Consider the following 22,998-nt stretch of genomic DNA (forward strand, 5'->3'; position numbering starts at 1 on the left):
GTGGTCTCAAATGTAGGTGAGATGGTAAGTAATATATAGAGCTCTGGTAAGTTAATTGTGTTTGCTGTCACAAGCATACTACTGCTTTAACTAACTAACTGTTTTTAGTAGTTAAGGACACGTAAATACATTTCACTGACCATTTCTGGTGTGACTAGACATTTAACATGTAGGCTGGAACCAGAATTTTCAATCTCTTTATATAATATTGTAATGACTGGCATTAAAAAGGCTTGGCAACTTCTCTCAATTGAAAACATGCTTTTATTGAACGCCGTTACTACAATAAAAGCATGTTTTCAAATGAGAGTTACGGCACACAATACAACAATAAACGTAAAGCTATATCATATCTGGAGGAAAGGACAGAAAATCTCAGCCCACTCGTTTCAATGGAAGTTGCTCACCCAGCGCATACGTCTCTATAGGGACACCCTACCTCTGGGTATTTGTTGAGTCACTGAGGTCATAACAGCATGCTCAGTGGTGTCCTTTATGCCAGTGGTTCTCAACCTGGGGGTCAGACTACATTTGAACATGAAGTTGATGATCAACGTGACAGCTTCTGTAACCTAAATGTATCAAATATGATCCATCTGTGTTACAAAATGTATTTATTCTCTGTGTTGGGTTAACTAAAGCGGTGTTTACTCAATTTTACTAATTACAAAACAGCACTTATTTGTTTTCTCTTCACAAACAAGACAGAAAGGAAAGGACGTATGTAAATGTGTATTTTATTCATAAAAAATAAATTGTGCAAAATATTATCTTTTCAGGAAAAAGTCACAAGCTCTTGTTTATACTTTATTGGTTTAATATGTGTACGCCCCACAGACACTTTCACTTTATTTTTCATAAACCATCACATTGCCACACGTGAGCTTGTAGATCGGTTATTTCTTGAACTTGTGTGCGACACTGCACTATGACAAAGTAGGGCATTCATTTACGGAAAGAAATGGAGATCACCCAGTCTTGATGATTGGAACATATCATGTCCTACCACAATATTTAAAATTATTACTTAGTAACACTTAGTATTCTGTAAGATGTCAACACCGTTAGATATGCCATCTTATGGAGTTGACAAATGGGAGGTTGGCCCATTATCTTTTAAAATATAATTTCCCAGCCTAATTGAAGAGTTTTTGGAAAAATATCTATAGATTAGAGTTGTCCCAATTCCCAAGAATAGTTGAGATACAAGGTTTCTGCCCGACAACAATACACTTTCTAATCAGTTAAATTGTATCGTTATTGAAAAAATAAAACATGGCAACTTAAACAACTGTCTGGTTGATTCATTAGTCCATGTCATCATCGGAAGATGATTCTGCCTTAGTGGAATCGAACCACTCAGTGCCTTCACTGTCCTCATCTTCCACAATCTTCTCATTAGAGCCTTCACTGTCATCGTCCTCATTCGAGCCTTCACTGTCATCCTCCTCAATCTCCTCAACATTTTCTGCTCCTACACTCTCTTCCTCACCCTCTCTCGTGCTGCTCTCGTCATCATCATCCATGTCTTCCATCACTGACCTAATCAGAGAGCGCCTAGAGGCCACAGAGATGTTCCCTCCACAGCTCATCCTGGACCTTGAGGAGCCGAGTGGGGCGGATCTGAGTGGAGTGGAACTGGATGATCCCTGTTCTGGAATGTGGTCATCTTCCTCCTCTTCACTGTCATAAATGACACCTGCCTTCTTCTTCTTCTTCGTCATTATAAACGAGTCAGCAGATTGATCCAGCTCAGAGACAGAGACACAGGCGCCATTGACACTCGCACGCTCTCTTTTCACATTGAGTGACTTGCGCCTAGAGGCCACAGAGGCGTTCCCTCCACAGCTCATCCTGGACCTTGAGCCTTGTGGGGCGGATCTGATTGGAGTGGAACAGGAAGCTCCCAGTTCTGGAGCAAACAATTCATCCGACGGGCCAATAAGGGGCTGGTGCATGTGGTCATCTTCCTCCTCGTCACTGTCATGAATGACACCTGCCTTCTTCTTAGTCATTATTAACGAGTCTGCAGATTGGTCCATCTCAGAGAAACAGGAGCCATTGACACTTGCATGCTCTCTTCCCACATTGAGTGACTTCTCCACATCGAAACTGCCCTCTAACTGAAGACGGGAGAGCAACTTCCTCTCCTGGGCTTCAATTTTCTCTTCGTCCAGGTCTTCGCCTGCGAACATGTCGTCGCAACTGTCCTCCAGCTGAAGGACGAAGTCACCATGTTGGGGGGACTCATGTTGGGGGGACTCATTGTATGAGTTCATTTCACTGTCTTCATTCATACTCAAACCAGCAGACAACCGCAGGACAGACAGTCTTTTATTCTTCAGAGAGATGCCAGGGCTGAGGTCCTTCGGTCTTGGTGAGTCCATGACCTCACTAATGGAGGCATCGCTTTCCTCTAACCCAGACGGAACCCCATTCAAGGACACATCTCTGGCTGAAACACCGCCAAGGCTGACCTCACTAATGGAGGCATCGCTTTCCTCTAACCCACACGGAACCCCATTCAAGGACAAATCTCTGGCTGAAACACCGCCAAGGCTGGCATCCTTCGTTATTGAAGTGTCCATGATCTCACTAAAGGACGCATCCTGTGCCTTGACACCACACAGAACCCTATTCAAGGACGCATCTCTGGGTGAGTCATGTTTCTCTTCAGCCTGGTTCTCAGCAACACTATCATCCAAAGTGATGTTGACCATCTGCATGCTTTGATTTTGACTGCTGTCATGGTGTTCCTCAGCAGGACCAGACTGAAATGCCACATCTGTTGGTGATCGTTTGTCTTCTTCCACTGATCCGGCCAGATTCTCTTCAAAACTGTCATCGATCATCTGTACACTCCCACTTTGCGCACCATCTACAGAGCCAGACTGGTCGAGGTCCACAACCACAAGTGGACGTCTAGGTCCCGCCGATATGATGTCGTCATCATATCGGGGGGAGGAGGGGAAAGGAGGGCGTGGCGCTGCCCCCTCTCGTTTGTCATTGGACCTTGCCGCTCCATTCTGACCCGTTTGCCGCAGCCAGGCTGGCTCTGTGCTCGCACCCATGCTCTCCGCCAGCTGGGCATGCAGCTCGGACTCGACCCTCATCAGTTCCTGTGCCTTCTGGACCCTTGTCTCAATGTAGCGCTGAGACTGTTCATCCTCGGGGTCCTCGTCATCGCAGTTGACCACCTCAAGAATCAAGATAAATAAGGTTTATTGTCAGTACCTACACAGGTTCAAGCAGTGAAGTGCAAGTGTGGAAACGCATACAATACTGTGAAACATAAACATAATAAAGCAAGTGTGGTGGTATGCAAAATACTGTGCAACAACATAATAAAGCTAGGGTAACAGATGGGGGGGAAAAGCCTCGTCAAGGATGGCAGCAATAGCAACAAGAATAAAAACGGTGCAATAAGGAATTAGATTAGGAAAATAATTGTACATTAAACCATTGGTTCTCAAAGTGGGGTCCGGGGACCCCCAGGGGTCCTTGGGGGGTTACCACGGGGTCCCCAGCTAAATTAGTTAATATAGCATCAGTAATTTTAACCATATTATTTTATACTTGGCTATTCAAAAATAGCAGATCTACAAGCTCATAGCATGGCACAAAGCGAGCTTGTAGATCTGCCATTTTTGAAAAATCATGAAAATGTGTGCACATCTTAGAATAATATACATTTCTTTTTAAGTGAACATTTTAACTCAAATCTTTGCTTCTGGAGGTCCCTGGCACATAACATTTTCAGATGGGGGTCCACGGCCAAATATATATCAATTTGGGGGTCCTTGACTTGAAAACGTTTGAGAACCACTGCATTAAACATACGAGTTAAATCAATCTGTACAGGAATAACTACCTGCGAGAACATGAGATCGTGGTCAGTGATGCCAAACATCTCCATAGAGTGCAGGTGTGCTATGTGTTCATCCAGCTCGGGGTCTGTGATGCGGTGCCTGGAGTGGAGGGTCTGCAGCAGAATCTGAGTATTGGAGGAGCGCGTCTCCTCCAGGCTGAAGAGCTCCTTCAGTTCCTGCTTGCTGAAGTACCTGTGAAGATAAATATATTGAAATGTATTATCTTACTGTGTTATTGAAATGAAGTGCCTGTGAAGGTAAATATATTAATGTTTTATCTTACTGAGTGATTAAAATGAAACTGGTCACACATCGGGTCTCTGCTCTACAAATTTTCTTGAGACAACTTGTTGTAATTGGCAATGTGATCAAATTTAATTGACTATAAACGTATAATCCCACAGCATACCTGAAAGGGTTCTTCTTGTCACCTGTGGTCTGTCTAATCAGGGAGTCTTTGAAGACCTGACGCCTGTAGATCTTCTCCTCCACTGTGCCACAGGTGATGAGCCTGTAGACGACCACATTTTGCTTTTGCCCAATGCGGTACGCGCGGTCCACGGCCTGGGCGTCGGTGGCAGGGTTCCAGCTGGGGTCATAAATCACCACGCGGTTGGCAGAGGTCAGGGTGATGCCGACGCCGCCCACTTGGGTGGTCAGCAGGAAGACGGAGTAGCGTCCGTCTTTCTGGAACTTCTGGATGAGCCTCTCCCTCTCGGCCATCTTGGTGATCGTGCCATCGAGCCTCATAACCTTTACAACAGGGGAAGTGGTTAATTAGGTCTAATTAAGCAGTGGTTCTCAAAGTGGGGACCAGTAAAATCAGTTTAAATTACACTATTAGAAGTTAGAGAATTTATAAGTGACTATTCAGATCATAGGTTTAATCGCTCTACAAGCTGGATCTACAAGTTCACATGTCGCATTGCAAAGTATTGTGAGCTTGTAGATCTGCTATTTTTGAAGAAAGAACATTTAATTTGTTGCATAATTAAACAACCAAAAAAAACTAAATCTCTCCATGGCACAAAATCTTTCCAAATGGGTACCCATGGCCAAATACATCAGTTTGTGGGTCCTAGACATGGAAATGTTTGAGAACCACTGAATTGGAGTACCAAGAAAACAACTAGAATAGCCAGTAGACAGTTTAATGTCTACTGGCTATTCTAGTTGTTTTCTTGGTACTCTATGGTGAACAAATGAACATACCTAGTATCTAAATAACATGCATCCATTACTGTATTTATCAATATTGTGATATGATATGGGATTTTGGATATCTTAATATGGCATACTATGCAAGTTCTCTTTTCCTGGTTTTAATCACTTGAGCCTTATTTTATACTGTCAAAATATATATACAAGCCATCAGCTTGTATGTGTTAATTTAGCAATTTTTTACATTATCGTTACAACACAATATTATCGTCACAATACTGATGGAGGTATTAATTTGGTCAAATGTAGTCATATTTGATTTCGTCCATAGAGCCCAGCCCCCATCAAAAAAGTCAAGGGCACACCTTGAATCCCCTGTTGGTAAGGACTCGCTGGAGAATGTCCAGCACCTTCCGGAAACGTGCGAAGACGAGGGTGCGGTGACCTTCCTCCCTGAGCCTCTGGAGGAGCTGGAGGAGGAACGTCATCTTCCCAGACTCAGAGATGAGCGTTTCATCCGAGATGCCCTCAATGCTGCTTCCTACAACTTCCTGCTGGTAGGGCCATCGACATCATGACATTTTAGTTGACCATGAATTGTTATTTAATTGTGTTTTTAGCATTGAAACGTAACATTTCTATTTGCTTTGTAGACAAAAGATTGCACAGGGCAGATACATTATGACAAATAACTTACAAATATACAACAAAGCCCATAATGAAATATACAAAGAAATGACTGACAATGATGATACAATAATCAAAAATAAATTAATAATGTACTATGTAAAAGGACAACATTTTAATGTTTTATCCAAAATTCCCAAAATAGGGACGCCAGGTCGAAAGTGGAAAAGAGCGTGGACCAAGATGTTGAAATAATGATAGGAAAAATTACATTTCAGGCAGCCGTTTTTATACAGATGAATAGAAACAATTCTAATTATTATGCAAAAATGATTGCGGCAAGGAGATTATGAAATAATTATGACCGGCCTACCTGCTGGTCCTCAGATAAGCATTCCTGCAGGCCCAGCTCAGCCACAGCTTTGGTAGAGAGCAATCTCGGGGTGTCACACACCTTCTTCAGGACAGTAAGTTCAGCCAGAGGTGACCTGTTAGAAGGGTTGTAGACATTAACCACTTAGTAAACCCTATATACTTGTTGACCAATGTCCCCCAGGGTCTGCTCCTTTACACAAAATCTCTTGGTGAAAATAGCCAGTCTGCAAGCTCAACGCGTGAGGGTTCAACAAGTGGCAAACTGGTTTCCAGCAGGACCAAAATAATGTTGAATATGAAAAACGAAGTTTAAAATGCTTGCTTTTTTTTATCCTCCATGGTGTCAAATAATAACCCAAAAATAAATCATAAAACTGACACCGTAAAAGTAGTATCAAGAGCTCAGTGTTGACAGGCCTACCTGGTTGTTGTGAGCAGCTCTTTGATGTGGTCAAGGGATAAGAACTGGTTGTAGATGTCTTCCTGTACCTTGCTCAGGTATGTCCACACAACCAGGTCATTCTTTCTTGTCAATTTTGGCATGACTGCCGTGCCTGATTCGGTTTCAGTATTTGTGCCTCGGCTGTTGTTGGAGTCTAGGTGTTCTTCTCCATTCATTTCTTCTTTAGCGGCCTGTTTCTTTTGGACCTCTGCTTTGGTCCTCCTTAGAAAATACGGTGTGATGGTCGTCATGAGGTTCTCTGACATCTTAGCTCCCAGAGCTTTCTCTCCTGGAGTGGCATCCTTCTCCCTGGCCCTGGTGATGGGGTTCTCATACTCCGATTTGAAGGTTTTTGCCGTGCCAAGGAGAGAGCCCTGGCAGGCAAAATCAAACAGAGCCCATAACTCTCGCAGGTTGTTCTGCACAGGGGTTCCTGTGAGCAGAATGCGGTTTTTCGCAGGTACAGCATAGGCACTTTTGGCGGTTTTTGTCGATGAGGACTTTATCTTATGTGCCTCGTCCAGGATCATGTAGTCCCACTTGAACTCACGGCCGTAGTAAGATGCCAGCTGCTCCCAGTTGTTTATCAGCATATTGTACGTGGTGATGATCACGCCGTCACGTCTCTGGACCTTCTCCAAATTCCTGTTTCGCTCTGCTTTACTGGTGCCATGGAACTCCTTCACTCTCATTCCAGGAGTCCACTTGCCGAACTCCTTTGTCCAGTTGGTGATTAGGGAAGTGGGCATAACGAGGAGGGTATGTTTGACATGCCCGGCATCGTACATGCCCGATAAGAAAGAGATGATCTGGATGTAGGGGTGAAAATAATAAATTTTTTATTTCAGTAATTGAATATATCAAGTTTAGTGATGCATCATGTCAACATTTCTGGTAGGCCTATGCACCATGTAAACAGAGGTAACAGCATTGGTGAGCTATAAAAAGTAGCATGGTCATCGCAAAAGAATAATGACCATGCAGCCCTAATTGGATGCTCAAACTTTGGCAGTTCCCCATAGCACGGGGTCAAATTCCATATGGGTAAAATCTAATAGCCATTGGTACCCCATCTATAACGGCACCAATATATTTCATGTTAATGCTTGGAAATGCCAGGAAAACATATTCAAGGGGTTCAGATAACTTGTGTTGAGCATTTATCAGCATATTAGTATTCTAAATTAATTGCAAAATTAATTGCATAGATTAATTGATTGAATAATCAAAAATAAAAATGCAAGCGACAGATTACTCAATCATGAAAATAATCATTAGTTGCAGCCCTACCTGGATGGTCTTGCCAAGACCCATGTCATCTGCCAGGATGCCGCCTTTAAGCCCATCCCGGTACAGACCGTAGAGGAATGCTACACCATCTCTCTGATAGTCGTACAGTTTGTTATGCAGGTCTTTGAACAGTGCAAGGCCATTGATTGTCACAAAATCCTCATCGTCACTATCATCCCCTTGTTCTGCCAGGATGTCCTCTATTCTATTTATTCTCCCCATGAGTTTTTCACTGGGAATGATTTTGTAGGCCTTCTTGAACTCCTCCAGGCCTTTGGCCATATCTCCAGCTTTGGCAGCGGTTTTCCCGTCCTTGATATGCCTGGAAAATCAAAAGCATATTAGTTATGCATGTATTATGTAGCATGAATCAGTGGTTCCCAACTTTTTTCCTTGGAACCCCCCTTCTTACATCCGACCAAAGCTGAGACCCACCGTGCGCACACACACACACGTGTTTTTCAGACATTTCAAACCCTTACGATCTAGAAGCTCAAAACGTGAGCTTGTAGATCTGCACTTTTTCATTGGGGTAAAAACAAAAAGACAATAGAGTACCGAAGTCTGACATCATTTACGTATCCTACATGGGTCACAGTTATGTTTCCCCATAGACGTGTTTAATATCGCGGCATATAAGAACTGTGTACCAAAAATAAACAAATGAGCCTGGCGGTTTGACTCATGTTTGTTTATTGTTGGACCACAATTCTTATATGCCGCGATATCAAACACGTCTAGGAATTCAGAATGGGGAAACAAAACCGTGACCCAGGGGATGAGTGAGTGACGTCAGGAACTCTATATTGACAATATAGTGACATGCCCAAAATATGGATGCCAGGTTTAAAGTTGTTACATTTACAATGTCAATAGTGTGCTTCACAATGTCACCTGTGGGAGTTACTGTACGTTTACGTTATAGGGTAATTGATTCTATATGACGTCGTATGAAGTTGGACTGATATCACATTTAGAATATAGGCAGACAGTGGATAAATGCAAGTTATGATTTCACGCAACTTATTTATATCTCCGCAACCCAACTTTGGATAAGATGGATGGATGGACTACCTCAAACCAGACACGGACACTTTCCCCCTCTCCCCCAAGGAGGACCCGGACCCCAGGATGGGATACACTGAAACCTTAACTAGAACTTAACTTAGGACATTAAATTAACCTATTGAAGAGTTAAAACGCTGGAAACACTGTCCAATAAATTAAAGATGAATCAAGATAAACAGATCCAATCACAATACGACAGATTGGATACTTCATAAGATGTCTTTTGCAAGGCCCTAACGGATATATTGGCCTTTTACTTTAACAACATCTGTATTGGCAATTATTATGCAGCTGATGCATCCCGATTCTTAACCACTTTCAACCTGGCGTCCCTAAATTTGGGCATGTTATATCATATACAATCTCACAATGCATTGCAACACGTAAGCTTGTACATAGACAATTTTTCAAAAATCTTTGAAGGACTGGGGGGTCAAATAAATTTGTATTATTATTATTTTTAAATTACTTTCAACAAAATATTGGTAAACAGCAGTAGTCTAGAAGACTAGGACTCTCCAAAATCAGGAACAGACGCAAAAATCTGGCGTCGGTTGGGTTCTAGCCTTTAGTTCACATCTTTTTATGGAGAACTTTTTGCTTCCTAGGTCAGGTATTTATTTCTAAGCCAGAAATGGAAATTGATTTCATAGTTACCGATGATAGGCCTCCGTTTTCTCATCTGAATCCAGAGATAACGACCTGTCAAAACAAAGAAAAGAAAAACAGTAAAATGTCAGTAATAGTTGAACACAAAGAACCATCTGATTCTGAATACTGCGTTGCATCCCTGAGGTTCTCTTTTCAAGGCTGTAAAGAAGGTTAGAACATGATCAGCCAAACTTTTGAAGGAATGCATTGAAGTCAATGAGATACGGGTGGACAAGTGTTTGAGTAAACATAGTCTTTGAATGATTGCGTCCCATGTAAAATAATTTCAGGAAAATAAGACTTATCACGTGTTTTTCACTATATAATTTCATTGAGGCATCTAAAAAGCACAGTACATTTCTGACTGTGCATCAAGTATAGTCAATGACAGCCCAGAAACTAACTAGAGTTTTTAGATAACTCAATAAAATAGTTTAGTGTGCATATCACAAAATAAGATCAGTGTAATAAGTAACACTGATCTTATTTTGATCAAGAATGGTGTAGAATGCGTCCTTTCCTTCTGTACATAACCTTGCTACTGATGAGCAGGTTGGCATCTTGCATGGTCGCCTCTGCAGTAAGTGTGAGAACAATGTCAATGCATTTGCCTAGTGACAGAAGTGTATACTGTAGAATCCGGAGTGTTGATTAAATGGACCGGGTCATTTGGTTCCATGTATACACTCAATTAAATTAACACCATCGATTTGACTGCAAGTCAAATGGTTCCAAGTTCCCACCAGTGTAAGGGCACTTGCTATTAATTTTATGACAAAAGTATATAGGGCTTAAAGCAGCACTTTTCTTAATGAAAACAACTTAAATGTTGTCCAATATGTATGGTAGAGTATGTTAATATAATATAACTCATGCAATAGGGGTGGTTGTATTTTGTCTCTCTGCCCTTCCATTGAGACATTTACAACGTGTCAAAGGTCATGTCTCACCTAAACACCGGATCTGACACATATTTTGAACTTAAACTGATGTGTCACAGTCAGTAGGCATATGCAATGCCAGTTGGTACCACAAGGTGGTGCACCGCTTCCTTTTGTTTGTGTACAATATATCTGAAGTCACAATATATTCACAGCAGTATGATGGCACGCAGAGTAAATGCACGGTGGTATGTTCCTGCCATTGATAAAATATGTTATGCCGTGAGACCTGGCTTGATGTTTACATTATAGGCTTCTAAATAAACCAGCTGTGTTGACGTTATATCTGTGGTCTGTCTATTACCTGGACTAACTGTTGGACCTATGCTACTAGTCTTCAACTCCTGTTCCCAAAACATTACGATGGTCAAGATTCAATTTATAGTGCAGCTTCAAGTGGTTATATTATTCAGTACTCACTTCTCCAGCTTGGTAGAAATGCCATCTATGCATGGATCCATCTCGCTGTCTGTTGGTCTAGGTATCCCGTTTATCCGTCTTCTTTCTGCAAACCCAGAGGAAGCAATAGCTCTACAGTTACTTTATATGCTGTGTGTTTATGTCACTTTCATTTATAGGGTGGGAGACTAAGATGTAATTTATTCAGTTAACTTCCCCAAAGTGTTCAGTGAACAAACATGGTTGGTCTTGGAATGAGAGGGAAAAGAAAAATAAATAAGTACAAAGCATTAAACATTTCATTTTATTAAGAACAACCTCTACAGCAGCAGTGCTGTCCAATATTAGGTGGACTTAACCACAGCAGCCTGGGGGAAACATTTGCCGAAAATAAAAAATCTACAAAGGGGTGTGTGTGTCTGTGTATATAAATATTATTATTTCTCTCAAAATAGTGTTTGCACTCTCCCTTTTTGGTCTGTACATCTACATAAACGTTCAGATTTCTAATATAAAGTGCCACTGCTTACCCCATGGCCACGGATGTTACAATTACGTACGGTCCCTCAGAAGTACCCGTACATTCTGTATTGTTCAATAAAAAGTATTTTAATCCAATCTGTGGCCATTTTCTTTGTACGCTTTCAACTACGCAACCCTATCGGTTGGGAGGTGTATTGCACTCTGATACATAACTCACGAGTGCATGTTCTACAACAAGAAAATAGTCACCGATCGGATTAAAATGCTTTTTATTGAATACGGAATATACAGGTATTTCTGAGAGGCCGTACATAATTGTAACATCCGTGGCCATGGGGCAAGCACTTTATATTTGAAATCTGAACGTATATGTAGATGTATGGACCAAAAAGGGAGAAAGTGCAAACACTTTTTTTTAAAGAAAATCCAAGTCACGGCTAGAAAGAGGCATATATGGAATAGCTTCGATCAGTGAGTCTCAAACTTTAATGTCAAGGACCTCCAAAATGATATGTATTTGGCCGTGAACCTGAAAATATGTTGTGCCAGGGAGGGACGGCGGGGATCCCATACAAGATGCTACCTCTATGTAGATGCTATGAATGCTATATCTGCATCTAGGTTGCAATACCCTCCATTGACAATGCATTCATAAACAGAAATGCCCCCATCTGATTGTATTACACGGCGATAAACGGAATACGGATAGCTTGAGTTATCCTTTGTCTCTGCCAAGACTTTGTTCGAAAATAATCCACCGTTGTCAATGGTATGAGCAACTTTCAGTGAATAAACTCTGCAGTCTTGATCTTCCATGTTTTCAAGTTTGGAAGCGCTCGTTTTGAATAACTCAACGTCCTGCGTACCACCCGGTTTCAAAATTGCACATCATGCAGGAGGCAGCAGGACGTTGAGTAAATGAAAACGAGTGCTTCCAAACTCAAACACTGAATAATAATCGAGTTTATTGACAAAGTTGCCTGTTCGGACAACCCTTTTCCTATGCGAGTCCCTCCCTGCTCCCTGCAACTGAAACAGGGGTTCGTTCCGTGGGAAAAGGGGGTCCGCCCGCGACCAAACACCTCGACATGAAAATGTTAGAGAACCACTGATTTAATAAATAGTACACATTGAGTTTCGACAGTTAGTTCAACTTAAAACTACGCTGTCGAACAAGGGCATCTACAGGGAATAACGCAACAACTTCTAGCAAAGACAAATAAAACAACATTGTATTAGCTACTACAAACAAACACAGGCTTACCTTGAACCTACAAGCACACCGAAGTAGATGTAGAGAAGACGAATTACTGCTCAACAGTGTCTGTTTGGCGTGTATCCTTTCCTTTCGGCATGAACAATAGACAAGAAAAAGAATCGTGCGTCTGGGTTGATGATACAAACATACCAGAGTGATTTGTTTATTAGTTACAGAATACAGATGAGCACCGCTATCAGCTACACTTCCGCATAATCCGCAACCGTTTATTCCCGCCGTGTGAGCATTCCGGTGACGTAAATTAGTTGTTGTCCAATCAGCGGTGAGGAAAAGGCACGGTGGGCGGGATCTAGCAACGCAAAACCAATGGGAACGAATACAAGACAAGTGGGCACTAGGGACATCTGGGCACCATATTTTTGGGGTGACTGGACACCTGGACTAGTGGGCACCTGGTGAGGTGGGCACTAAAACCATCTGGGCACTAGGGACATCTGGGTACCATATTTTTGGGGTGACTGGGCACCAGGACTAGTGGGCACCTGGAGAGGTGGGCACCAAAACCATCTGGGCACTAAGGACATGTGGGCACCATATTTTTGGGATTTACAAAGCAGCATAAACACTTGTGGACACGAATCCTAATTCAGTTGCCCAGTTATCTCCACCCCTAAGTGCCCACTCATCCAGGTGCCCACATGTCCCTAGTGCCCAGATGGTTTTGGTTCCCAGTTGTCCCTAGTGCCCAGATGGTTTTGGTGCCCACCTGTTACAATGCACTGATCATTCTCTTTTGTAATGTTAGACAGCGCCATCTTCTGGTAAATAAAGAGAAAACACACTCATCCCCAGAATTAACATGGCTCCAAGAAAACCGAGAAACTTAAATAATGCTAAATCCTATGTTTTCTGGGTCAAGGAATCCAATAAACGCCTCAAAATGATGTTCAGGCTCTTGCAGTGGCACCCCCAAGTGGTGACGAGGTAAATAATAATAATAATAATAATATGCTTCTATCTGATAATACTACATTAGGTACTATTCATTTAAATCAATATTGGTATATATTTTACTTAATAGTTCAGGCGAATAAAAAAATAATAATCAAATATATTTTTCACGAAGAGTGAGATAGCCTACTGTTTGTCTCGCAGACCATGAATCAGAATAACTAGGATGATAAAAAATAATACACTGGTTTAATTGGTATTTTAAATAATGCCAAAGCACGGCACGTTCTTTCTTGCCACACCAGAGATGTCACGCCTCTCAACAGAGTTTAAAGGGAAATTTGATGTCACTGCTAATAAACCAAGAACACCATGAGGTACAGCCAAGTGCTGTCAAGAAAGAGCATGATGCTGTCAACCAGATCAAAGCTGCAATACTGAGTCATGGGAATCCCTTTGATGCAGAAGGTCATCAGCTTTACAACTTCATGACTTGCAGTACTTCCTACTGTGTCAACATCCAGTCTTACTTGTACGGCGGTTTCACATTTGGATTAAAATCTGTATCCTTTGTCTTCTGTATGTTGATTCTGCTGATGTTCAGGAAGATCAGAAGATTTAGCTGTGTTCCAAATGACAAGACACCAGCGACTTAAAATCAATAGTTACGTTATTTCCTTAACACTCCTGAGTCCTGTCCTTTCACTTTGTATTGTTCAGAAAAATCCAAACATTAGGAAATTACTCTTTCCTTATTTCATATTTTTGGGGCTTTTCTGTTTCTTCTTTTTTTTCTTCAGATTGCACAGTGGAGAGTGACAGGAAACGGGGAGAGAGACGAGAAACAAATGACACGCAGCAAAGGTCGACAGGCTCAGGAATCAAACCTTCAGCTCACGGTCAGGCTGCATTAGAGCCTATATGTGGTATATGCGCCTTAACCACTAGGCCATCGGCACCCCAACATTAGGAAATTAATTAAGTACACTCCAGGTCTTACAAACACAGAGAGTGGAATGGCAGTTTTGATAATCCACAGAGACGCTCTGCCTTCCAGAGGCAGCTGGCCAACAGCTCACTCCATCCCATTCCGTCTCACAACCTGACAATCAAACAAACAAGTTCATCTAAACTTGCAATTCAAGCTAATGCCAGCTACACCATTAACCACACCATTCTCTTTCCCAACAGCCAAGTCATAATATTCTCAAGAGGAAAGGTTATACTTATACCGGCTGTGTCATTGTGAGTTAATAGCAGTGATGCTGTACTTGGCTTTCATCTTGGTTTTACATTAATTTTCTTTTTCCAGGAGATGAAGAACGATTGAACATGGATGAATTACAAAAGCCTATGATAAAAGCAGGCCATTATTTCGGATTAATTCCTAATTCAATCTGACCATTTCCCCATTTGAAAATTCAATAACAGAGAAGGTATTACCAGCCCCTGTTCATGCTGTTCTCATGGTTGGCCTTTGATATCATATTTGAAGTTTCCCCACATGTATTTTGATTCTTGCATTTACACTTAAAGAAAAACATATTCTTTCACTTTTGAAAATGCCCCACGAAGACTTCATAATTAATTCTCACTATAGTGGATCCGTCATCCTCAGTGTTAATTTAGCCATTTGTAAATTCATTGTAACTCAGAGAGTGTACAAATGAAACAAAATGGACCGGTAATGGCCATTTGGTTACATTTGTACACTCTGTGTTTTAAATTAGACTGTACCCAGACCCCCCCCCCACACCCTACAATATGTGGGCTGCTGTCCAAAGTTGGCCATGTGTGCATCTATGTGTGCATCCATGGCTCATGCAAAGAACATACATAGAACATAGAGTCCAGTACAGTCAAGCACATACAACCCTTTGTCAGGCCCCAGAGTACAGTGGCATGTCAGGGGGGCAACATAAGGTTTCATGCTTCAGAAATGCGTGTGCGTGTGTGTGTGTGTGTGCGTGCGTGCGTGCGTGCGTGCGTGTTATTGGGAGGTGGGGCTCTTAGGAAGCGGGGCTTTAAGCCTGGCATGTGCCTATAATAAGAAAGTTGTTCATCCCAGCATGTCTCTACTACAGCCCCTCTATTGTTTACCCCGTATCCAAACCCAAACATATGAAACATACATATTCACACACCCACACACACCTGTCAGTAGACGTGCCCCTGCAGTCGGTAGGGATGCAGCATTGTCAAAATGACGCACTCAAAGAGGCCGGACAAAGGTAAGTGGGTCATAGCAGCCATGGGAATTGTGCGTTGTTTCCTTATTAGGTGTGACATGTCATGAGGGGGGGCGTGGTCAAAGCACGGACTGGGGCTATTTAACATCAGAGAGCTTTGCCACCCTGCAGCTTTAAGTCATAAAGGTTTTGAGACATTCACATTCTGTGAATTTATATTTTATCTCTTAGTCGTTGATCATGCCTCCCAATGAGCCAGAGATAGAGGAGACAGCACCAGCCAAGGAGGCAGCTCCCGCCACCTCTGCACTTCCATCCTCCACAGAGACAGCTGCACCACCTTCAGAGCCTGCAAAGGATCCTGCACCAGATGCTGATCCTGCAGAAGATCCTGCCGCTGCACCACCTTCAGAGCCAGCACAAGATCTTGTACCAGATTCTGATCCTGCTGTCGATCCTGCCACTGCACCACCATCAGAGCCAACAAAAGATCCTGCACCAGATTCTGATCCTGCTCCTGCCACAGTTAGTACTGCCTCTGAACCCCCTGCCCCAGACCCTGAAACCCCTGTGTCACTTCCAGCTTCACAGTCTCCCAGCTCAACCTCAGAGAGTCTTGTACCAGCCCCTGAAGGTCCAGATCCATCCCCTGCTCCAGGGCTGGGAACAGGTCCTGCAGCTCCAGCTAAAGCTCCACCCAAAGATGTTGCAGAACCATCCAAAGACCCTGGTGCTGCCAAATCATCTGGATCATCTAAGGCTACATCTCCCGCCCCTAAAAAAGCTCTATCCCCTACCCCACCAAAGGCTGCAACCCCTGCCCCACCAAAGGCTACAACCCCTACCCCACCAAAGGCTGCAACCCCTGCCCCACCAAAGGCTACAACCCCTGCCCCACCAAAGGCTGCAACCCCTGCCCCACCAAAGGCTACAACCCCTACCCCACCAAAGGCTGCAACCCCTGCCCCACCAAAGGCTGCAACCCCTGCCCCACCAAAGGCTGCATCAACTGCTCCATCGAAGGCTGCAACCCCTGTCTCAACTACAACCACAACCACAGCTCCAGCTACAGCACAGGAACCATCAAGGGACCCTAACACTGTCCAGGAAAAGGTAAACTAATTGCAGGGGCTAGTTTTAATAAAAGATTATAGCAAAAGGCCCAGGACGCTGGTGTGGCGGTCTGGGCACCTGGGCTGATAGCGTGTCGCGGGTTCGAATCCTGATCCCGATGACCTTTGCTGCGTGTCACTCCCCATCTCTCTCCCTATTTCCTGTCAGTCTACTGTGCTATAAAATAAAGGCATAAAAGCCCCAAAAATAAAAGATCTTAAAGAATTATAGCAAAAAATAAATACTAATACACCAGGGCATAGCATAAGAAAAAAAGAACTTCTTGGGGCTATGTTTTTTAGTTATTGAGCAGTCACATAGATAATATACTGTATTTTATCAATCCCTTAAGCTGGGACTGGGAACGCATCTGTGTCATTTTAGATTTATTTGGCTATTAAAAAATAGCAGATATGCAAGCTCATCTCTTGTAGATCTGCTATTAAAAAAAATGAACATTTTTGAATATATATATATATATATATATAAATGTTCATTTTTTTTGGCCGCAGACCCCTATGTATATTTGTGTATATATATATATATATATATATATATATATATACACAGATATACATAGGGGTCTGCGGCCAAATACATATATTATTTGTTGTTTGGTTGCTATATCAGTGGTGCTCCAACTTTTCCCTTGTCAAGGACCCCCAAAATTATATGTATTTGGCCGCGGACCCCTATCTCAAAATAGCTTTTTCCAGGGACCCCCAGAAGCACATATTTGAGTTAAAAATGTTGTTTCAAAAACATATGTATTCAAAGATTTGCATAAATGTTCAAGATTTAAAGAAAATAGCAGATCTACAAGCTCATAGCGCGGCACTGCTGTTTTTGAATAGCCAAAGACATCTAAAATAACACGGATGCTTTACAGGTCTTAATGGATTAATAGAAATAGGTGATATCATTTGTATTCACTTTTTTTGTTTGTTTGTTTGTTTGTTTGTTTGTTTTGCAAACTGAAAGATAATCAAGTTGTTTTAAAATGTAGATCTTTGCTAAACATGCCATGGCGTGGCATCCCCATATTCATGACATTTATCGTGTTTAGAAGTATTTATAAGTGGTGCATAATATACTGTGTAAAGTATTGTATTGTAGGTGTATTTCTGGATATGTGCATCAGAGCATAGGGAACATTATACATGTGGTTTGTTATAGCGCATTAAGCAATCCCTTGGTGAAGCTTTACAGCAGTTTACTGCTGGTCTTAAAATAGCATCCCTTCTATCACCATGGGCAGAAGTGAAGCATTTAATATCTACAGTATGTATACTGTGACATACCATAGAACTGGTGGTCATGGGGCTTGAAATAGCACTCAAGAAGGGTGTGGTCCAACAGCCTGCAGTCCCAAAGGCTACAGTCCACATCTGTCAAGACTCAAATGGTGCCAACAAAACACAAGTCAAACAAATGGGGGATATGCTCTCAAACTGTCCTCTATTTCATTCTCTGATTGCCCTCACCTATCTTTATAGAGGTAGAAACACTAAGAAATTTATGTTTTTTTCTCCACTTACAGGTGGAATATTCTCCAGAACAAATAGCTGGTACAGTATCATGTCTTGCTTTGCTTGTTGCTGTGGTTTGAGGAAAATGTAATTTAGTTCAAAATTATTTGAGGAGATGGACTACTTCTGATTGACCCATCTTGTATCCACAGAGTACAAAGAGGCTTTCTCACTGTTCGACAGGACTCCAACAGGTGAGATGAAGATCACTTATAGCCAGTGTGGGGATGTGTTGCGGGCACTGGGACAGAATCCCACCAACGCAGAGGTGATTGAAATACTGGGAAGGCCCAAACCAGAGGGTAAGTCCAACATGCTGTCCAGATCAGAATACATGTCAAAACTCTGCTTTGGATAGATATATTTTTAAGCAGTGGAGGAAGTCTAACGATTCAACATCTTGTAATAATGCCACATGAACCACATGATCAAATATTTCAGCCATTGCAACAAAATGTGAAATTTTCCTGGCTACAGAACACACAGAGATGTGCCAGCTTCTACAACTCAATTTTGATCTCTGGTATTAATGGTAATACTAGTGGTATTAACATATATATTATTAGCACAAGATGGATTATACCCAGTGACTTTGACACATGATAATGAGACTTGTTCAATTACACATGGGGATGCAGTCTCCCAAAACAGCCCTGTTGTCTTGGTTGTCCCACAGCTTGCTGGACAATAGTGCAACACACTGTAAGGCTGGATTATTTTAGGCGCCCGGAACACCAAAGAGCAGAGCAGTCGAAATGACACATGGTTTCACAAACGCATACGATGACATAAGTGTGAAGGTGTGAACGGGATTATGGATGTTGCCACTGTATGTGGCCCAGGCCAGCTTAGATTCCGTGACAAAGGACGTGTCGTGGCAGCATTACAGTCGAGTGAGAATATGTTGTGCCGTTCCGTTTGATTTGATGGAGTATGACAGAGCAAATCACACTGACGAGCCAGTGACCACAGATGCTTTGTCAACTGCTAACCATGGCTCCAGTAAAAGCTTGTAAAGGCATTAATGAAACATCCATCATGCCAGTGATCACAGATGCTTTGTCCACTCACGAACATGGCTCCAGTGAAAGCTTGTAAAGGTCTTAATGAAACATCAGTCATGACCTTTGGCACTGCTACCCCTATTATGTGATCTCTGCAGCATCAAGTCTGTTCAATACTGCCTTTTCTAACATGTGTCAAGTTTTAGGAAAGAATCTAAACTAAAGAATATTAAGCCATTCTTTATTCATTCATTATACTTTATTTGGATCCCCATTAGCTTCCACTAAGTGGTTAGTCTTCCTGGGGTCCACATGAACTTTTGTTCCCTCCGATACGTAAGATCCATTTCAGAGTTGTCGTGATTTCTACAGATATGAGCACGAAGCTGTTAGACTTCGACACATTCCTGCCCATGTTGCAGGAAGTTTCCAAGCACACAGACACAGGCACCTTTGAAGACCTGGTGGAAGGTCTGCGCGTCTTCGACAAGGAGGGCGATGGCACTATCATGGGAGCGGAGCTTCGTCACGTGCTTGCCTCGCTAGGTGTTGTATTAATTTGATATAATCAAAGTCATTATTATTATTAGTATTAATAATAATAATAATAATTATTATTATTATTATTATTATTATTATTATTATTATTATTATTATATCACCTCTTGTGAATTAGCCTGACATGGCCAGACTAAAACAAAATCTACCAAGGGCAATGTTTCTTTGTTGCACTGGCAGATTCGTCTGGTTTCCAGGCTACTTGTGAATAGGACATTGCTGTAGTTCATATTGTGATTGTAATCTGATTCTCATGTAATGCACTGGCCACACATGACCACCACTACTAGTACAACTACTGCTATTTCATGCATCTCTTTGATTATTATAGGGTCTGCTTCTCTGCGTTCCCATGGATTGCATTCAAATTTTACTGACTGAATGAATATCCGACTATGAACGACGTAACCTTTATTTTTAGAGCTTTATTTAATGTATTGATGAGAGAACTGTTTGATCTAGGAGAGCGGATGACTGAGGAAGAAGTGAGCATGTTGCTAACAGGACAAGAAGATGCCAATGGCTACATCAACTGTGAAGGTGAGGATGGTGTTGCACTAGCTCCCTCTAGTGTTTGGTCCTCGTCAAGCGTCTTAACGTGCCCACAGTCAATTTGTTTGTGTATTCATCCATGTGTGTTCCTTTACAGGGTTTGTCAAGTACATCATGGACCGTTGATCAATAGTGTAAGTCCATTTAAGAAGTTCATCCAGCAGCACTATTTAAACCGGTGGTTCTCAGATATTTTCATTGTCCAGGGCTCCCAAATTGTATTTGGCCCCCATTTGAAAAGATATTGTGCCAACTAGGACCCCCATAAGAGAAGATTTGTCAAGATGTGTCGACATTCTATGAAAATGGAAGATCTATAAGCTCACAACACGGTGAGCTTGCAGATCTGCAATTTTTTGAATAGCATGTAATAGGTTAGCTTAGTGTTTAAACTGTTCCTCATTTTCCTGGGGACCCCATGGAACCACCTCAAGGACCCCACTTTGAGAACCATTGATTTAAACTAATAAATACAACCCAGGGTATCTGTCAGTAATAATCAACTCTGGTGATTTTCTTGTATTTTACAGTGACGTGGGATATACCTAAAAAATTATTGCTGAACCAGAACAATGAGAAGTTTGGGTATACGTGGATTTACAACCAAGTCTGTCTCACTGTCCATCCAGGTGAATGCGGTCATTCCTCTGGAGTCTTGACTCGGCTGAAATGTTTTCTGAATGCAGCCATTTGAATAAATTGTTTGTAAGTTGTACTATGTTGTACTCCTTGAGCAATGTTACTGTTACAGCAGTGTTTCCCAACCTTTTCTGGATCAGGGCCCACTTGAAAATCTCTAAAGCGTTCGCGGCCCACCCATCTGACCACTCAACACGGCAGCATATACTTTAAGTTCCTATTTATCGGTATCACAATGGAAACTAATTGTTCATGGTTTAAAAGAGAAAATAGAAAATACCATGACTTTTTTTACATACATTATTTTTGTATTAATGTCACGTTATCAATAAGTCTTAGGGCCCTATTGTGCGTGACACCCCAGTTTTGGCAATTATTTATCAACTGTCCCCTACAATGCAAGGTCAAATCATGTCAGTGGCGGCTATACATGAAGTAGGGAGAAAAAACAACACATTCAAATTTAGGCAGCTTTGCCATGTGTTAATATCTGGATACCGGTAAGTACATCATTACACACAGATCAACTAATTATTCAGTAAGCACACCGTACCAGAAATAGTCTTATGACATTAACTTGATTTGTGACAATTATCTGTTATAAAAGCACCTGCCACTGACAAGAGTGAAACACAAAACACTGCAGGCTGAGAAATGTTTAACCATATGGTTGAGCGGAGTCCCTCAGGGCTCTTTACTCGTTTTTGTCTTTTCAGTTTTCTGTAACTGTGGGGGAAAGCTTTCACAGAAAATAGCCGATCGACAAGCTCACAACGCGCCGCAGCACGATGCGTTGTGAGCTTGTCGATCTGCTATTTTCTGCGAAAGCTTTCCCCACAATACGGATGCTGGGGTTAAAGTTGTCTTTTATATCAAAATAATAATATAATATTTTATAATATTAATAATAATATTTTACCAAAATGTATTATATATTATAGATGATATAGAATAGATCATACTGGATAGGCCTATAGATATAGCATAGATAATATACTATATTATGTTATGAGATACAGAATCCAGAGAGAGAGAGAGAGAGAGAGAGAGAGAGAGAGAGAGAGAGAGAGAGAGAGAGAGAGAGAGATGAGCAGCATGCATTAATTATATAACTTCAGTTTCCTTTGGATGAAGCAGTGTTATACAATCTTTTTCCAGAAAGTGTGAGAACAGATGGCAGGTCTGACTGTCTAAAAAAATAAAACAATTCATCACTGATCACTATTGTATAACAAGTGTTTTGTACAGTGTACATCAGGGGTGGAAACCACCTATTTTGGGGATAATTGACTACGAATCATTATTGTTTTACGTGCATATGTTTTTTGTGACCTTTATTATTCATATTCAATTATTAACTCAATCTTTGATAGGTTGTAATAAGTCATAAAAGCAATGGTGGTTTCCACAGTCTGGCACTGGGTGATCATGCCAGCCTTAGAAAACGGTCATGTGCCCGAAAAGATTGCCTACCATACTGTAGATCCATCAACAGTATTCTCAACAATGCAGTATTGCAGGGCAATGCAGTCCCCCGTCGGACAAAGCAGTGATTTTGATAGGGTTTTTGGGTTACAGTGAACAACTTTTGGTATAAGTGGCACCTTTTGTTCCTTGGCCTAGATATGTACCCAAGTTTGGTCACCCTAACCTTATCATAAGAAATATACTTTGGACAAGATCTCAGCCAGACAAAAAACAGAGTGCAAATTGTCTCAGATTATACCCCCCTCCCCTGGTGGGGGACAGATAACCTATTATACACAAGACCTAAACACTCATGACACCTATTGGTATATACCAGTAGTGCTGCACAAGAATCTGTTATTATTCGAGCAATTAGGATCAAGGCCTTAGCTCAGACTTAAGCCTACAGTTTAGGTTAGTTTATATCTAAGCCCACAGCTTAGGTCAGCAGTGATAACATGTCTGCTGTCA

General features: G+C 41.8%; 2 protein-coding genes across 5 annotated transcripts; one reads left to right on the top strand and one right to left on the bottom strand.

Annotated features, from left to right (window-relative positions):
• Positions 1 to 751: 751 nt before the first annotated feature.
• LOC308104506 (DNA excision repair protein ERCC-6-like) lies at positions 752 to 12,779 on the bottom strand. Of its 3 annotated transcripts, XM_080454940.1 has the most exons (11): positions 12,571 to 12,779; positions 10,845 to 10,929; positions 9,490 to 9,534; positions 7,765 to 8,086; positions 6,454 to 7,283; positions 6,031 to 6,145; positions 5,396 to 5,584; positions 4,279 to 4,622; positions 3,872 to 4,061; positions 2,478 to 3,197; positions 752 to 2,390 (listed from the first exon to the last, which is right to left on the bottom strand). In XM_080454940.1, exons 2-11 carry the CDS (start codon positions 10,883 to 10,885, stop codon positions 1,308 to 1,310), a joined length of 3,879 nt encoding a protein of 1,292 aa, XP_080311066.1. In that variant the 5' UTR covers positions 10,886 to 10,929; positions 12,571 to 12,779; the 3' UTR covers positions 752 to 1,307. The 3 variants fall into 3 exon arrangements, with proteins under 3 accessions (XP_080311066.1, XP_080311065.1, XP_080311064.1); XM_080454939.1 differs by having other exon boundaries at positions 752 to 3,197; positions 5,396 to 5,581; XM_080454938.1 differs by having other exon boundaries at positions 752 to 3,197.
• Positions 12,780 to 15,577: 2,798 nt separating this feature from the next.
• On the top strand, positions 15,578 to 21,077 carry LOC308105404 (uncharacterized protein). 2 transcript variants are annotated; one of them, XM_080456108.1, is made up of 8 exons: positions 15,578 to 15,707; positions 15,897 to 16,778; positions 18,319 to 18,346; positions 18,460 to 18,609; positions 19,684 to 19,857; positions 20,332 to 20,409; positions 20,519 to 20,555; positions 20,952 to 21,077. In XM_080456108.1, the coding sequence occupies exons 2-7, from the start codon at positions 15,906 to 15,908 to the stop codon at positions 20,545 to 20,547; spliced, it is 1,332 nt and encodes a 443-aa protein (XP_080312234.1). In that variant the 5' UTR covers positions 15,578 to 15,707; positions 15,897 to 15,905; the 3' UTR covers positions 20,548 to 20,555; positions 20,952 to 21,077. The 2 variants fall into 2 exon arrangements, with proteins under 2 accessions (XP_080312234.1, XP_080312233.1); XM_080456107.1 differs by lacking the exon at positions 15,578 to 15,707 and having other exon boundaries at positions 15,859 to 16,778.
• The last annotated feature ends 1,921 nt before the right edge of the window (positions 21,078 to 22,998 follow it).

This window comes from Gymnoscopelus braueri (genome assembly GCF_963280865.1).
Source record: "Gymnoscopelus braueri genome assembly, chromosome: 17".
In the NCBI taxonomy this organism is placed as follows: Eukaryota; Metazoa; Chordata; class Actinopteri; order Myctophiformes; family Myctophidae; genus Gymnoscopelus; species Gymnoscopelus braueri.